The sequence below is a fragment of the Gastrolobium bilobum genome, unplaced genomic scaffold, assembly GCF_033153095.1.
Source record: "Gastrolobium bilobum isolate Gb01-03AN ecotype WA unplaced genomic scaffold, APGP_CSIRO_Gbil_v1 utg5060, whole genome shotgun sequence".
Lineage (NCBI taxonomy): Eukaryota > Viridiplantae > Streptophyta > Magnoliopsida > Fabales > Fabaceae > Gastrolobium > Gastrolobium bilobum.
The window spans coordinates 95,233-113,941 of NW_026899124.1; the positions used below are offsets into that span (position 1 = coordinate 95,233).

At 34.5% G+C, this 18,709-nt stretch overlaps 2 protein-coding genes across 2 annotated transcripts; both read left to right on the forward strand.

Annotated features, from left to right (window-relative positions):
• The first annotated feature begins 534 nt into the window (after positions 1–534).
• LOC133287461 (protein transport protein SEC16A homolog) lies at positions 535–8,808 on the forward strand. Its single transcript, XM_061485084.1, has 13 exons — positions 535–2,669; positions 2,757–3,077; positions 3,793–3,921; positions 4,005–4,127; positions 4,930–5,106; positions 5,242–5,367; positions 5,453–5,587; positions 6,077–6,204; positions 6,277–6,385; positions 6,464–6,769; positions 6,881–7,012; positions 7,114–7,409; positions 7,818–8,808. Exons 1-13 carry the CDS (start codon positions 1,008–1,010, stop codon positions 8,338–8,340), a joined length of 4,167 nt encoding a protein of 1,388 aa, XP_061341068.1. The 5' UTR covers positions 535–1,007; the 3' UTR covers positions 8,341–8,808.
• Positions 8,809–11,501: 2,693 nt separating this feature from the next.
• Positions 11,502–12,275, forward strand: LOC133287500 (small ribosomal subunit protein eS30z/eS30y/eS30x). The gene is made up of 3 exons (XM_061485131.1): positions 11,502–11,588; positions 11,702–11,839; positions 12,052–12,275. The coding sequence occupies exons 1-3, from the start codon at positions 11,585–11,587 to the stop codon at positions 12,096–12,098; spliced, it is 189 nt and encodes a 62-aa protein (XP_061341115.1). The 5' UTR covers positions 11,502–11,584; the 3' UTR covers positions 12,099–12,275.
• The last annotated feature ends 6,434 nt before the right edge of the window (positions 12,276–18,709 follow it).

An 18,709-nucleotide genomic window follows, 5' to 3' on the forward strand; every position in this document is an offset into this window, starting at 1 on the left:
TAAATAGGTCCAATATCATTTATAATATAGTTAGAAATCATCTGTTACTAACCACCACCATGTATAAAATGAAAACAAAAACATTGAATATTTACAGTCAGACAAAATGCATATATTAGTTTAATTAATTAATTAAGTAGTTTCAAACCTTAAGTTATTGAACTGGTATTAATAACTTGCTATAGCATTTCTTACAAAATTATAAAAGGGAATAATAATTCTTCCACTTATGTTACTCAAATGTTTAGGGTCAATATCTTGTACTCGTACATAATTTGACCTTAACGGTTGACCTAATGACAGAAACAGCAAAATACCGAATGTGAAAGTTGCAGTTGCATGCAAATACACGTATCCGTTTTTCTAAACCATAATTGGATTAAATATATATCGCCGTAAAATGTAAAAAGAAGAGAGATAGAGAGAGAACGCTCTAACAAGAAAGGGAAGAAGAAAACAATAGAAATGTGAATAAAATAGAGCAATCAATAATAAAAGTAAATAAATAATCTAAAATTGAAAAAACATCTTAGTTCTGGGTTCTTGGTAGTAGGTGAGGTGGTGCGAAAACGAGGGCTTTCCTCTGTTTACTTACTTTCTCTCTCTTGTCTTTTGTTTTCTCTTTCTGATTCTTTGCTAATTCAGAAAATGGATCTCTAACGCAACTTCATTCCTTTTTTCTTTTTCTTTTTTTCTTTTTTTTTTTTAATTGTCTGTTCCGCGGCAAAAACGCTGCGTTTTGTTGAGACCAAAACTTTGCAGTTTCCGGGTAATGTTTTTTCTTTCTTTCTTTCTTTCTGGGTCCTGGATTGCGTGAATTTCAGAATTCCCAGATCTTGTTTCCGTTTCGGTCTTCAATTCGAGGTTACGTTCGAGGGAGCAGTGGCTTTGTTTTTTGGGATTTGGATCTCTAGGTTGGGAATTGTCGGCGGCGAAATCAGGGATTGTTTGGGTGTGTTTTCCGGCGAATTGGTCCTCAACTTTTTTGGGATTAGGGTTTTGGCCTGATGGCTTCAAATCCTCCATTTCATGGGGAGGATCAGACGGATGAGGATTTCTTCGATAAACTGGTTGAGGATGATATCGAGCCCGTTATGTCTGGCCATGATGATTCCGATGACGCCAAAGCGTTAGCGAATCTAGCTATCACTGATGATGCTGATGCTGATGCTGCATTTGGGAATTCAGATGCCGGTGAGGGTGGGATTGAGCTGAAAGGGGAAGAGGGAGAGGGTAGTGTGAAATTGGATGGTGGAAATGCACAAGAGGGAAATTTTTCGGTGCCCTCTAGTTCATCTGGATGCAGTAGTTCGATGGATCATGGTAATGGAGGAACATTGGCTTCAAGTTTGACCAAGAGCAATGGAATCACCAGTTCAGAGGTTAAGGAGGTGGATTGGAATTCCTTTCATGCTAATTCAAATGGAGGTGTTGGGTTTGGATCGTATTCTGACTTTTTCAGTGACTTGGGTGATCAATCTGGGGACTTTCCAGGGAAAGAAGCTCATGATTCTAATACTGAGGTGAAACCTGGTAATGAAATTCCAAATTATGGCTCAAATGATTCAGTTAATTATGTGCAATATCAGGAGGGTCAAGGTTATGATGCATCTGTGGGAAATAACGCAAATGAGCAAGATCCGAGTAGTGATCAGTATTGGGAGAATCTTTATCCTGGCTGGAAGTTTGACTACAACACTGGGCAATGGTATCAAGTAGATGACCAGAATGTAACAGCCACTACTACTCAGGGAAGCCCCGAAGCCAATACAGCGGTGGGTTGGACAGCTGCTTCTGATGCTAATACGGATATGTCTTATATGCAGCAAACTGCTCAGTCTGTTGCTGGAACTTTAGCTGAAACTGGCACAACTGAAAGTGTATCTAGCTGGAATCAGGTTTCACAAGGGAATAATGGGTATCCAGAACATATGGTTTTCGATTCTAATTATCCTGATTGGTATTATGACACAATTACCCAAGAATGGCGCTTGTTAGAGACTTACATTTCTTCTATCCAGTCTGCTGTTCCGGGACGTGAAAATGGGCATGATTCTACCGGTACTTTTTCACATAATGATAACAGTTTGTATAGAGAGTATGGCCAAGCTGGCAATTATGGGTCACAGGGCGTTAGTAGCCAGGCTGCAGATGACAGCTGGAGTGGTTCATATGGTACTAACCATCAACAGAGTTTGGACACTTACCCAACTGAGACTGCTACTAAAAGTGGGGATAGTGCAACTTCTAGCGGAAACCAGCAATTTGATCATTCTTTTGGTTCAAGTATTTCTGTCAACAAAGATATACAAAATACTTATAGGTCCTTTGGATCAGTTCCATTGTACAATAAAGTAAATCACGATCATGTTTTGGCTAATGGAACTGTTGAACGGCAAAGCTTTGCCCCTAGTGGTAACATTGTTCAACATTTTAATTATTCAAATACACAGTTTGATGAACAAAAAAATTTCTCCAAAGATTATGCTGAAAGTCAGAAATCCTTCAGTTACTCCCAGCAATCATTCCAGGGCGGGCATCAGAATTCGTATGCCCCTCATGCTGAAATGGCTGGACGTCCTCCTCATGCCCTGGTAACCTTTGGATTTGGTGGAAAACTTATTGTAATGAAAGATTCTAGTCTTTTGAGCTCGTCATATGGAAGCCAGGTTAATTCTTAATTCCTCTTTTCAGTTTCATCTATGTTCATTTGATATCTGCAATGATTAACACTGTGTATTCGCTTTTATATGAAGAGTGCTGTACAAGGCCCTATTTCTGTGTTGAACTTGATGGAAGTTGTCACAGGAAGCATTGCTCCTTCCAGCATCAGAAATGACACTGGTGATTATTTCTGTGCTCTCAGCCAGCAATCTTTCCCAGGTCCATTGGTTGGGGGGAGTGTTGGAAGTAAAGAGTTGTACAAATGGATAGATGAGAGGATTGCACACCGCGGATCGCCTGACATGGATTATAAGAAAGGTGAAAGGTTGAAACTCCTTCTCTCCTTGCTTAAAATAGCTTGTCAGCATTATGGAAAACTACGTTCTCCTTTTGGAACGGACACCATACGAAAAGTAAGTTGAAACTATAGTCTTTCAAATCCTCTGTATTTTCTTTCTGTGTGATTGTTCATTGAATTTTCCATACTTTTCAAGATTGATGAAAGTTCTATTAAGAGCTTCACAGTGCATTAGATTGATTGCAACATAATTAAGTGTTAATTTTTAATGCTATCTTTCATCAATGCATATGTTGGATCTTTAGTAATCTACCTTTTATGTTTGCTACCCTCCAGAGTTTCTTTAATATTGATGCAGATGATGTTTGTACCTTTGTTTCCCTGCTTTAATCACCTCTTTTTGAGCTCTCGGAAATGGATACTATGCCTTATTCTCTTTCCTTGATTCAATAGGTCATTCTTGTGAGTAATTGTGGGAAAGTTAAATTCTTTTTCATATTCCTTTAGGTTAACAAGGAAACAGATGCTAGTGGACGTGGAATCTTCTATTCCTTCTTTTGCAAAAGGAGGAGAACTTGTTGTATTTAAGGGCTGCAAAAATTAGGACCTTGAAAGTATTCAGACAAACTGCGGAATTTGTTATTAATGATCTATTTAACTGCTGTAACTTCGTGAAATTATTTCGGTTGATTTGTAAAAGTCATGATTTACCTACTTTACTTAGTATGCCCCCCGTGGTAGTTTTGATTCAGTCATATTACTGCATTAATACTATTCCTCACGGGATCATTTCTAGATTTGGTAACCCACCGGCTTTGTGTTTTATATAGGAAAATGATACTCCTGAGTCAGCAGTTGCAAAACTTTTTGCATCTGCCAAGATGAGTGGCAAGGAGTTCACTCAGTATGGTGCGCTGAGCCACTGCCTGCAAAATTTGCCTTCTGAAGCACAAATGCGGGTGTGTATTAAGTTAAATCTTAAGCGAACTACTGTCTCAGATTGTTAAATTTGTTCCCTTTACTGATTTTTATTTTGATCTAGGCAACGGCTTCCGAGGTACAGATGCTTCTTGTCTCTGGTAAAAAGAAGGAGGCTTTGCAATATGCACAGGAAGGTCAGTTGTGGGGACCTGCACTTGTCCTTGCTTCACAACTAGGTGATCAGGTCAGCTGTCAATTTTTTTTATGTATTGAATACTGTACTGAACTACTGATCCTAAAATGTCTGAGCTAGACTGTAATATCCCAAGAAAATAATAGTAATTTATAATACAATAAATTAATAATAGTAATAAATTATAAATTATTAGTAGTAATAATAATGTTGTGTGTGTGTATATTTAGGATTAGATGATAAATTGTGATTGTTTGAATTATTAATTGATTGGTCATTTATGCAATAATGTTTGATTGATAATGTTTGATTGATAATTTGATTAGATATGATGAGTCAGCATTGAGTCAATAATGAGTCAGTAATGAGTTAGCGATATTCTAAGCCATAAGAAATTAAGAATAAAAAAATAAATAGTGTATGAAGCCAATATCTGAGCCAGATATATCAATAAAGAATAAGGAAATAAATGCACGAAACCCATATCCGAGCCCAAAACTTCAACTATAAATAGAGGCCTAGCCTAACCAAACCAATTCACTTCAACTTCAACTTTTCAACTATAAAAATGTAGTCTTAGATTTTTATTTGAATGTAATAGAGTTAGCCTTGCACTTGTCCCTGTACAGGTGCGGCGGTAACATTTCCCCAAATTAGTTTTAGATAAGCTGCCGCAATATTTATATTATCATAATTATATAAAACGTGAATTTTGACAATTTATTTATTATAAGAATATTTTATAAATTGTTAGAAATTTAGGGGTCTTACATAGACAGTCCCTTATGTGTGTCTTACAGTCCTTATCCTGCCTTTATTTGGAAAATAAATTTTGTACATGTTTGCACTGCAGTTCTATGTTGATACAGTGAAGCAAATGGCACTTCGTCAACTGGTTGCTGGGTCACCTCTACGCACATTATGCCTTCTAATTGCTGGGCAACCTGCAGAAGTTTTCTCTTCTCACAGCTCAATTAATGGGGATCCTAGTGCTTTCAATATGCCTCAACAGCCTGCACAGATGGTCTTAGTAGGATAAATTAATAAGCCCTGCAAGGGCTGCAATTCAGATGTTTTCTTACTCAAAAGTTGCCATAGTTGCAAATGTTATTGGTTTTTATTCGACTTGGAAACTCACGCCTTTGTTGTTGCTTTGCAATTTCAGTTTGGATCTAATGGCATGCTTGATGATTGGGAGGAGAATTTGGCTGTAATAACTGCAAACAGAACTAAAGATGACGAACTTGTAATTATTCATCTTGGTGATTGCTTGTGGAAGGAAAGAAGTGAGGTATAGTTGTTCTTGATATATTTTCTGCTGTTTAATGAATTTTGTGGATTTCTTTTCTGCTTCTGATTTGAGAGTCATATTTTAGATCACTGCTGCACACATCTGCTATTTAGTTGCTGAAGCAAACTTCGAGTCATACTCAGATAGTGCGAGGCTCTGTCTAATAGGAGCAGATCACTGGAAATTTCCTCGAACTTATGCTAGTCCAGAGGCCATCCAGGTTCATTGACATCTCCTTAGCTCTTAGGTTGCTTCTTCCGCAAAATTGGGTTGTCCTGTTGCATGTGCATGTTTTGAGTCCTTTTCTCACAAAATGTAACATACACTGTGTCTATTCGGTAACACCTCTCTCTCTCTCTCTCTCTCTCTCTAACTTGGGACTTTTCTGGTTCCCAATTGCATGATTTTCTAGGGTTTTACAAGTTTCAAACTTGGATCTTTCATATTCTATACTATATCTGTTTACATGCGTAAGAAGATGGCAGATCCTTTCAAAATTACCTCTCCCATCTTAGGTTTATCAACAAATGAATGTGACATTTTTAAAACCTTGTGTTTTTAAGGTTTTAAAATAACCTCTCTCGGTGTGGCATACTTGTGTCACCTTAGCATCTCTATCTCTCTAAAAAAAATGTTATGTTCAATCTGACTCAATTTTTTGTAAGATGTGTTACTGGAAACTTATCTTACCTGATGGTTACTTGGACAGAGGACTGAGTTATACGAATATTCAAAGGTGCTTGGAAACTCTCAATTTATTTTGCTTCCGTTTCAGCCATATAAGCTTGTATATGCATATATGCTAGCTGAAGTGGGAAAGGTTTCAGACTCGTTGAAGTAAGTTAATTGAATATTATTTGTGATGTTATGCTTTATGTAATCTGCCTTACTGTTGTTTCATAACTTCAGGTACTGCCAAGCAGTCCTGAAATCCTTAAAAACTGGCCGTGCACCAGAAGTAGAAACGTGGAAACAATTGGTAATATCTCTTGAGGAGAGGATTAAAACCCACCAACAGGTACTTCCTTGTCCTTTATTGAGTCTTCACTATTTTGAGTGTTGTTACTTATCCTCTTGTTTAACAATATATATTCAGGGTGGGTATGCTGCAAATTTGGCTCCCGCAAAATTAGTGGGCAAATTGCTAAACTTTTTCGATAGTACTGCACATCGAGTTGTAGGAGGTTTACCACCACCTGCTCCATCATCATCACAAGGAACTGTTCATGGAAATGAACAACATCACCAGCCTATGGCACACAGAGTATCCAATAGCCAATCAACAATGGCCATGTCATCCTTAGTTCCATCTGCTTCAATGGAATGGACAGCTGACAGTAATAGGATGACAAAGCCTAATAGAAGTGTTTCAGAGCCAGACTTTAGTAGAAGCCCCCAACAGGTGTGTGATTACTATTGTTAAGGGTGTATTTTGAAAATTTTCTGCTTCTTGTGTTTGGTTGAGTTTTAGAGTATTCTATTTGTTGAAAAAAAACTGGTTGATTCATCACAGGAAACCTCAGCTGATGCACAAGGAAAAGCGCCAGAATCAGGGGGCACATCTCGCTTTTCTCGTTTTGGTTTTGGTTCACAACTTTTGCAAAAGACAGTGGGGCTAGTCTTGAGACCTCGGCCTGGCCGACAGGTATTATTAGTTGTTTTATATTCCATGTTTTATTTTATTTCCTTTCAACAGTGCTTTTGACTTTGCGAATTCAAATGATTCGTATTCTGCTCTATATGAAGGCTAAACTGGGTGGAAAGAACAAGTTCTATTATGATGAAAAACTGAAAAGATGGGTAGAGGAAGGTGCTGAACCTCCGGCTGAAGAAACCGCACTGCCACCACCTCCAACAACTGCTGCTTTTCAGAATGGTTCGCCCGAATACAACTTGAAATCTGCATTGAAGACAGAAGGATCACCTTCTAATGAGGGCTCTGATTTAAGAACTCAGAGTCCTGAACTTACTCCAGGGATCCCACCAATACCACCTAGCACAAATCATTTCTCTTCCCGAGGCCGCATGGGTGTTCGATCAAGGTAAGATAAAGTCTTGTTATGATCATGTTCGAGTTGGAACTTGGCATATGAGTAGTAGTTGTCGGTTATCAAGCATTGTAGGGTGGACCTGTTGATTTCTCTATTAGATTACAAATTTTGAAATTGAAGACCCTTCAAGTACTGTAAGAATGGTTGCACTTAAAAGGTTAAACTATCATATTAGCTGAGTCTTAAGTTGTAATTACCTTATCACAACTAAGTAGAGAGTTATAGAATGGAGGATAGTCTTGTTTCTAGGCCTAATTAAAATATATATACTGGAAATATCAAACATGAAAAGAAAGCAAATTAGGAAGAAGAGAGTTTCTTATTGATAGTTCATTCTGTCAAACATCAACAGCATTTAAAAGGCAGATCAAATTGTTGAAACTTTTATGGACTATGCAGGTACGTTGACACCTTCAACCAAGGTGGTGGAAGCCCTGCAAACTTGTTTCAGTCACCATCTGTTCCATCCGTCAAACCTGTTCTTGCTGCCAATGCTAAGTTTTTTATTCCTGCTCCTGTGCCATCATCAAATGAGCAGACAATGGAGGCTATAGCAGAAAGCAATCAAGAAGATAGTTTAGCGAATGAAAATCCTTCAACTTCTTCTAGGAATGAATGGTCATACCAATCCCCCAAACCCGCATCATCATTGGCCAGGATTCCGAGTATGGGTAACATCTCAAACCGGGGAGCAATGATGAATGGAAATAACTCTCATCCCCCTCATTCACGGCGAACAGCTTCATGGGGTGGGGGGAGTATTAGTGATTCATTTAGCCCCACAAAATTGGGTGAAATTAAGCCTTTAGGTGAAGCTTTGGGAATGCCACCATCAACATATATGCATGATGAGTTTTCTTTAATGCGCACACCTAAGAAGAGTGGGAGTTTTGGAGAAGATCTTCATGAGGTTGAACTTTGAGGCTTGAGCACATAATTAAGCTGTAAATATCAAATTTTGTTTATGGTCATCAGAGCAGTTGGGACATCCCTGCTGCATTTCTCTGAAACTACGGAATGGTGGTACACATCAGGTGAAGTTCATTAAGAAACATATTACATCTTCCCCTCGCCCCTTGTTTTACCAAGGGAGTTGACACTGGCCACCATCCAAGGCTCAAGGGACTGGTGTCTTTTAGCAAGGGACAAACCACGTAGGTGAGTAGTACAACTCATTTGTTCATTTTATTAAACAAGAAAACACAATATGTCCCACGAGGAAAAGAGGCCTCAACAGATCCAAGGACAAAAGAATAATCTATGGAATTGTGAAATATAAGTTTTGCCCCTTTTGGAATTGTTTCAGTTATGAAATGGAATTTAATTTACAAATTAGAGCCTTCGGTCTTGATTTGAAATGTTGTTTACACATAAACCAGTTATCTCATCCCTACGCACAGTTTATTTTATACTTATATTTATATTAAAGATTATTATGCTTGATTATTATTTCGGATACCTTAATTTTATAAGATGCTTCTAAATAAATATTCTCAAATATAGATAATAGAATGTTGAAAACTGATTCCAGTTTTAGCATTTGGTAACTTTTTAATTTTTGTTTCATTTCAACACCTTCACATTTTTTAAAAATTGTTTAATTATTTTTTTTGGATAAATAAAGTTCATAAAATATATTTTAAATTAATTCGCAAATGTAGATAAATAAATAGAGGGAAAGAATCAACATAGATTGGTGCAAGTTTTACATTATTTATTAATGGTTGATCTCACTTATATTTAATGGCTCAAATTTATTATGTGTAGATACAATTGGAATTAATGATTTAAGCTTGGGTATAAGACTTACATAAGTTGATTCTCTCCGGAAATAGAATGATTGAATATTAATCTAAGGTGGTTCAAGGTTTTTTGTTTGTTTGTTTATTTAATAATTTTCACCAACACTTTTACCTAATATAATGTTTTCATTCATTGCTTCTAATATAAATGATAACAGTAACTGTTTCTCAAGGCGATTTTATTTTCTTTGGTTGATGAAAAGAATTGAAGTCTTCAATGTCTCATAATTCAAAGACTTATATGAGTATTCAATACGAAGATCTGGCAGGATGTAGTTGAAGCGTAAAGACTTCTCACAGTCGCGGGTCATGGGGTTAGTGTGAAACTTAATTACTAGACATTACACGCACTTGAGTGTGTTTTTTTATTTTTAATCCTTTTTGCAAAAGAATAAAAGTTGAAGGGATTGTTTGCTACAAAGAAAAAAGAAAAGAACAAAACACTGCTCTTCTTGTATGTGGAATTTAAGTTCGAACATTTCAATAACAATCGACTGTCTCTTTTTAATCGTAAGATTTGAATGTAGCTCGCTAGCTCAGTGTCTCGTTTCAGGTATTCACGAAGAAGATACTTCCAAATACTTGAAATTGGAAGACATGCTCAAGTTAATTTAAAGGTGTAAGTATATCAAGCAAAGGGGAAAATTTGGAGGGGGCCTGACTTAGTTTGATAAATACTCAAACGATTTGAATTGGAGCTTCGATGAGCGAGGTTGTTTAACATTAATTTAAATTTTCGAAAGCGAGCTTAAATTTAAACAAATTTTAATTCGCAACTATTTTTACTAAATTCAAGTCGTTATATAATTGAGTTGATAAAATGGGTAGAACCTAATTGGTCAACCAGCCAAAATGGATGATTTAGATTGTATATTTCAACCGATCAACCCAATACAACTCACCTTACATCTTGGTAAAAACTGGTAAGGGATGGGGCGAGTTAACTACTAGTCACTTTTCTGAAGAAAAAAAATTAAATTAAATGTTAGATGATGGTCTGATTCATCTATGTAAATGGCTATTATGTTAGACGAAACTTTGTTTTTAAGGCCATCATAATATTGTTTCACAATAAATGTTATTTTTTTGTTCGCTTTTGATTGGGCAGAAAAAATATATCAACACAAAAAAGAAAACAAACTTGTACAAATCAAATTAGATGGTTATGAAATACTAGTTACAAGATGCAATAATTTTTTTATTTGCAAATATTCACATATTTGATGTCATTATTTTATTATTTAATAACATTAAAATTATTAATTAATCTATAGTTATGATTTGTGTAGCTATATTGATTTAGATATTTTTTATTAATTAAATTGGAATAACCCGTTCAAGCTAGACTCGTGAATATCTTTGAAGAGAGAGATAATAAATTATATTGTACCATAAAGTATGATCATCGTTTGTCAGACTGAAACATTTGCCATTGTCTGCCATGTATATTTAACAATGTCATTTCAACAATTAAGCAGGATGGATGATTAGCCACTGGAATGGGTGTGTTCGTTTTAGTTGAAATGTCTGTTGTTAAAAGTTGACCATGAGAAAAGTGTCTATACTTTTAAATTACACAACTTACATTCTTTCACTCTCATAAAGAGGTAGGACTCACAACTTTATTTTTTTTTTGTCAACTCTCTCTCCTCCTTTATCTATCTCTTTCTCTCTCTTAAAATGACACAAATTTACATCTTTTAAAATTATACACACTTTTTCCATATATATAACTCTAAAATAGTTAACATGTTATCTATTTTTTGAAAATCACTTCTTACAAAATTCTAGACTGTAGAATTATACATTTGTCCTTTTCTAAACAACTTTATTGTTGGTGTGAAATCCAGCAAAATTTTCAAAAATATATTTATAATTGAGAAAAGTGTTTGTCATTTTAAATGACATAACACTCTGTCATTTTAAGAGAGAGACAGACACAGAACAAAAAAATTTATTTAAATTTTAAATTAAAAAAAAAACCACACACTTTCTCTCTCCCATGATTTTCATTTTTCTGTGTCTGTCTCCTTCCTAAAATGACATAACTTATATCATTTAAAATGACAAACACTAAACTCTTTATAATTATACTTTAAAGATGATTTTTTATCATACAAATTAAATCATTCTTTTAAAAATAAAGTCTTAACATCTGATTAGGCAGGGCACTCCAACCATCAATCCATAAGAAAAAGAAGGTTTACAGTATTTAGAAAACGGGCCTAAAGGCCCACATTTAAGCCCACAAGCTTTAACCCTAGCAATACAAGTAGAGCATCTCTGATTTAATTTTAGGGTTTCTGCTTGTAGCTGCTGCAACTGAAAAGAACAGAAGAGAGAGAGAATCAGCAACTCATCATAATGGGTGAGTTACTTACGAATTTCTATTCAATAGGATTTGGTGTTTGTTCTGCATATGAATATGATGATGATGATATGTATTGTAATTCATGTGTTTGGTTAATGTTTGGATTGCAGGGAAGGTTCACGGTTCTCTTGCTCGTGCGGGCAAAGTGAGAGGCCAAACTCCCAAAGTGGCAAAGCAAGACAAAAAGAAGAAGCCGCGTGGACGCGCTCACAAGCGCATGCAATACAATCGCCGATTCGTCACCGCCGGTAACCCTTTAGTTCCTTCCCTTTTTGCTTGTTTATTTATTTTCTCAGATTTCTAAACCCACATGCCCACAATGTTGATGTTACTTTTTTTTATTTTTTCTACCAAAAAAACTGATTTTGTTGTGTTGGAATAGTATAGCTTGTGAATTTCGTGCACTCATGATGTGGGTTTGTTCTTTGTTTTTTTTTTTTTCCGCTTTGTGTTATTGTAGTGGTGGGATTCGGAAAGAAGCGTGGACCAAACTCATCTGAGAAGTAAGGAAGACACTTGGAGGATTTTTTTTTTTCTTCTTTTTAGTTTGCGGAATGTATTACTTGATTGATGAATTGAAACGGTGAAAGTTCTTATTATGGTTCAATGAAGGAGTTTTTTTTGCTATTTAATATCAAACTCTATATTTCTTCCTTAATAAAAACTGTGTAAGAATTTCTTCTACACGCAAGATTGTTTGGTTTTCAACAGAAATAGGGATGAAAATAGGCAAGCAGGGAATAATAAGCTTATCAAGAATTCAATGGAACTACTTTGTAGCTTTGGCAATTTATGTTTTGCACCTTTCATTACTTAACTGCCACAAATCTTATAACCTTATAATTTGCTGCAAAGAGGCCTGAAGGGAAAACACAAACCATTTTGTGCATAATAGTAAGGTTTGTGTTTTGCCTTTCCGAGGAAACAGTTCATTTCATTCATGCTAGTATCATATTTGGGTTTTTTTTTTTTTTAAAGACCAGTGTTTTCGACTTTGGATGAGGGATTGATCCCTTTTTGGCTTTGTAGCTTTTGTTGAGTTTTGAACTCTTGCCCTTTAAGCCAATTGATTATTGATTAGAATGCTTTGTAGATGATGCTTCTTAAATTTGAATAGCATGCAAACTACCAGCTGCTTTACAGGGATGGACTCTTGTGAAAGAAAACCACACCAAGGACCTTGTCCTCTTACATTCCTCTCAATCTTCACTTTCAACCTCTCCTTACGATTTATTTAATCCACCTGCGTTCTTGTTCACAGGGAATGGATTCTTCTCATGTTAGATAATATCATGATTATATCATGAGCGAGAATCTTAATCACTTGAGGGTGAATAAATGATGACTAGGGATCAGAAAAAAATATATTAGAATGGAAAGTTATAAAATTATCTCCGTGATAATGATTAAGATTTTTTAATGTTAAATAACATGAGGATGAATTTGTTTTCTAAAGTGGGGGACTTTTTAAAGGGTAAAGTACAAACAAACAATTGATATTCTTCTAATAGTTGAAATTTAGATAAAATTTATGTATATGAATGATGAATTACAAAGAAGTTAAAATTTATCTTGAGCTATAGAAAGAAACAATTTCACAAGCGCCATGTTTTCTTGGGAAAAATGTTTATCCTTTTAATTGACATAATTTATATTCTTTTACTCTCATAGAGAGGTGAGATTCACATATTTATATTTTTTTGTCCACTCTTTTTTTTTTATCTATTTCTTTCTCTCACTTAAAATGACATAACTTTACATCCTTTAAAATGATACATATTTTTTCTTATTTTCTTTTTAATACGTAACTTCCAACGATAACTTCAAAATTAATTGTCAAGAATTATATTTTCCATTAATCTAAACTAGTAAACGTGGAGGCTTTTTGACATTTTTACTTCTTATTAATTAAAAAATAATTATTTTGTTCTTGTTCCAAAATTATACACCAATATGTTCTATTTAATTGATTACAAAAGGCTCTTAATCGATTAAGTGTCTAAAAAAATATTGTAATCGATTACTAAAAATTTTTAATCGATTATATGCGAAGCGTATGAGATTTTATTTCAATGGGCGGAAAGTGGTTATTTTTTTACTTAATAAAGGTTTAAAAAAAACCTAAACATCAACATCAATTTTAGATTGAAACATTATTTAAACTAGCCAAACATATGGTATATATTGACTTTGTAATATGATGAATATGTTTTATTTCATTAGTTTGTTTAATTTTTAACGAGAATAATATTAGTCAAAACTCAAAATTAACTTAAACATTTGTGTAAGCCTTTTAAACTCAACATAAATTAAAACATTGAATTTATTGAAAAATATCATATATATATATATATATATATATATATATATATATATATATATATATATATACCTTTGGTTTCAAAAATCCAGTGCATAATGTCAATGTAGAATTATACTAAATGAAAAGCAAAGAATTGTTCTAAATCAATTTGAGCTTTAGGTTTTATTACAAGTGACTTATAACTAGTTAGTTACTAACAAAGAATAAAACATTTCCCAGGTGGGCTTTTTTTTTTTTTTTCTCGCTTCAATTTTATAGTTATTTTTGCGAACTAATTTCTTTTTTGGTAAGTGCAGTGTGGATAAATTGCAATTATAGATGGTTTCATACATCGTGAATTTCCGATAAATCCGATGCATACACCATTTGATATCCAACAGAAATCTTTACACAAGATGTATAAGTCAATCAGGAAGACGTCACAATATTAACTCAAAATTGTGTTATAGAGTTCGGAAAGTATAAATACATCATTTAGATGCAAGTTGTCTGGTTTGTCTTTGAATCATTTATACTATGACACCTCATATGTTAAAATTTCAAATGGTACGGTCAATGTGTTAATTTTGAAAATTTTATGGCAAAATTGTAAATTTCAAAAATTCAAAGGCTGAACTACAATATTCAAAAATAACAAAGATCAGTAATTATATAAATTAGAAAACCCTCCAATGTGTTCTTCCCAAGGATTTCCAACCATATGATCAAAATCATGAGGCTGCATGAAGGGGTTTTAAAATGTCCAATGTAGGCATGGATACGTGAGATTTGTTAGAAATCAAATTTAGACTTTGCCACATCATCTTTAATCTCCATCATGCTAGAAGTATTTAGAATATCGTAGAAGTCAAAAGCTGTAGAAGAAGATTATGGATGCTTGTAGAAACTTACGGAAGCTTGTGGAAATTCAAGGAAGCTTGTGGAAGCTTGAAGACTCTAGAAATATTTGGATCTTATCCATTGCCAAATCATGATGAGTTGTCAATCTTATCCATCAAATTAGAAGCTTCATGAAGCCTTATCTATATATATGAGTTGTGCTAAGTGTGTGTCTAATATAAGTTGTCAAAATCAATTTGAAGACTACAAAGTTGCAAGAATGGTCAAAAGTGGAAACTAGTGGTTGTAATATGTTGTCAAATTCAAGTTGAACTCTTCCATGTGTAGCTATATATATATGTGTGTGTGTTATATGTTAGGTATTCTAGTTGTAATAAGTGAGAAAAAAGAAAGGGTGTAAGAGTGTGAGAAAAGAAAGTGTTGAAACACTTGTGAAAGAGAAAAAGGAGAGATTTGTGAAAAACATAAATAGAGATTAGTGTTGTAATATTTTGTTCTTGAGTGAAACTTAGATATAGCAAAATACCTTCTTCTATTATACTTATTGTGTTCATTTATTCATCTTCAACAATTGGTATAAGAGGAATTGAAATTCCAATAAGATTATTAAGATCTTAACCATTCTCTCTCCCTGCCAATTTCTGATTGGCATCGTGCAAGTACATCAACTCCTTCCCATTTCATTTGCTTGCATGCTAAAGAATTCTCCAGAGTCCCACGTTCTGTCGTGGTCACTCATGATAGTACCCCTGAAATTCCCACAAACTTTTCCTCTCTTCTTGCAGTTTTGGAGCTTGAGAAGCATTCTTTTTCCCCCTACAATTCCCACAACACTTTCGATTCACCAAGAACACCCACTAATAGCCTCTTAGCAACCCAACCCCTCTTCATCTCCTCTCCATCATTCCCTCACTCTTAAGTTGAACATTGTAATTTCTTGGCCAAAATTCCAGACATGCTGTAGAGGATTGCCTTAACATAAAAATTCATTAGAAATTGGAACCTAAAGCTCTGTGTCGGCAAAACCAAGAGGGAGAGATATTGTCCGGAGATGAAGAGAAGTTCTGGAGCCCTTGCATGTGAAAGAAGATTCCTTTCGTTTGTGGAGCAACTTAAGATATATTGTGTGTCCATCTTTAGTGTAAGTTTCAAAAACTTCCTTTGATTCTACCATTTAAAACTTCGCCCATGTACTGTAGCCATAGATGGCAGCGAAATTTAGTGGTGTTTTGATGTGTTGATAAGCTTAATTAATAAAAAGACTGAATGCATGTGGTTGTTTGTACTCTTACATATGTGCATGTATGATTTGAATGAAGTGAGATACCAAAATGTAAGAAAATTGTTTTTGTAAAAAATTTCTATAGGTTCTTGAGACCCTTTGAAACATGTTAGAACCCTTGTGAAGCAAAATTTTGAAGTTGGAAGGTTGCTGTGAAATATTGTTTCAAGCCCTTGTGTTCTGATCCAGATATCCGGATATCTTGTATGAGATATATGGATATTATGGACAATATATTCGGATATGTCTCGAGTATGTATTCAGATATACTAGGTTATTTATCTGGATATATTGAGTGATATATGTGCATATCCTCTAAAAGATATCCAAATATCTATCTCCAAAGTTTATTTTCTGAATGTCTTATAATTTCATATGTATGAAGCATGAGTTATGGTTCTGTCAGTAATGGACGTTCATGTATTTTCCATCGATACTACATTAAGTACATATGGGATTATCAGATTGCATAATAGTGTAATTGTGATTGACACCCTCATGTGTTTACCAATAGCAATGTATCATAATCTTATTTGTGATATAAAATTGATGGTTGAGGCATGTTTTGTTGAGCATCTATGTGTATATGGATTTGATCATAGTTTCTTCCACTTGTGCTTTACCCAACATAGTAAGAGTATAGTAGTTGGCATTTCAAGGGTCTTATCATGGTTAAGCTCAATTCACATACAGGCCAACTAGTGCAATTAAGTGCACATACGTAACTTATGGGTATTGGGTCTTACGACCATAAAGTTCATGATCTATAGTTGCTCATACAATAATTGTGGAGTCGATCTTGTTACCATATAATGGGTATGGTGACCATACAACTTATGTTTCTTATTAATGATGGATGCGTACAACACCGTATTATCTTGTTGAATATATATATTGTGAGTTGTTGTTGCGATCACAACAAATGCACTGGTCGTACAAGTAATAAAGTGAATGAGTAGGGTATTGTTCCCACGAGGATTGATTTATCAAGCATTGATTTCACTACGCGATCAAAGTTGGATCGATCTTTGAAGCTTTTGAGAATATGATTTTAAATTAATAAAAATGGAATTTTAAAACTAATAATTAATTAATCAAGATTAAAGATCAAGAACGCAAAGTAACAACGGTTGAATTCAAATATACAAAAAGCGTAGCTAGGGATTCAATTTTCCCAATGCTTTCCCTTTCCTATAACTGATATTCAAGATCAAGTTATCGACAATTCGTTCTAAATTAATTAAACCCTCAATCCCTTGGTAATTCAATCATTTACTTTATTAAAAACTCTAATCCCTTAGAGGTTTTTCCTATAGCAAGCATTAAGAAAAAGAATCTTAAAGTCATAAAATTCGTAAGCATATGCTTAAACCATACAAACCCTAGCAATTAATCAATCCGAATCAAGACACCAACATTCCTATTGTCATTCAAGATTCATGTGTTTATCTATGAATGATCAGTTTATAAATAAAGCTAATCTTGGAGAAACAGATTAGTTGCATAACTTGAAACATGAATATTAATTACAAGAAAGATTAAATAATGTTAGAAATTCATTGGTTTCATCTCACCCTAACTACATAAAGAAACATAGTCTATCATGTTCATAGAAACAAGAACAAGATACAAGAAATTAAAGTAAAGCATAACAGGAACACATAACTCGGTCTCCACTGCGAAGCTTTGACTGTTCTTCCACCTTCTCCGCTTTAGAATTGCTCATCTTCCTCCTCTAAGGTCTCTGACCGCCAAAGAATGATTAAAATTAACCTTAGACGTCCTTTTTTATGAAAATATTTGTGAGCCTCCAACTGGCTCGAAGCGACCTTTCAAGCAAGCAAAAACGATGTCCTCGCTGAAGCGAGCATGCCAGCGAGCAAATTTGACAACAAAAATATGGTTTCATATTTTGGGAATAACTTGAGTTATACTCGTCTAATTGATGTGATCTTGGTCTCGTTGGAAATATAAGATAAAGATCTACAACTTCTGTGCGGAACACGAGATCAAAATCCATTATCTTCAATATGAAAAATTGGCCAAAATACAGGTTCAAGAAGATTTTCACTAAATCATTGCTCCACATTTATTGCTTTAATTTCTTCTAGCTTCCGCTTGACTCCAATGCTCTGATTTAACAATTTAAGCCTGAAACAATATGTTTTTAAGTCAATATCATGTCCAAACATTAAAACTCAAGAGTCTTTTGCATTTGACAATTACACTATCTGTTTTGACCATCTCATATTTTTGACCCTAATAACATAGTGTGTTTTACACCTATCAGCTATCACGCAGGTTGAGACGGTTTCTATGCCATATGGAGTATATGGTCGAATTGGTGGTTAGAAATATAAGATGTTTATTTTATTTACTAAGATTAACATCTCACCCTTTTTGGAATTTTATTCCGAGTGCAATAACTAAGAACCAAAATCTGATTGAATAGCATGGTTATGCATTATAGGAGATTGCATTTGAATTTTTTGCTCTTGCAGTGTTTTGTAATTCTATATTATGTTAACTTTGTTCTAAGGAGGGATCCAAGGTTATTGTGATTAAAGCTACGACTAAAACTCCAATTAAAGTTTATTTTAAGCAAAATGTGTTGTCATTGTTCTGAGCGCTTGAGCTATATAAGTGTAAAACACTAGAGTTGACATAAGGTGT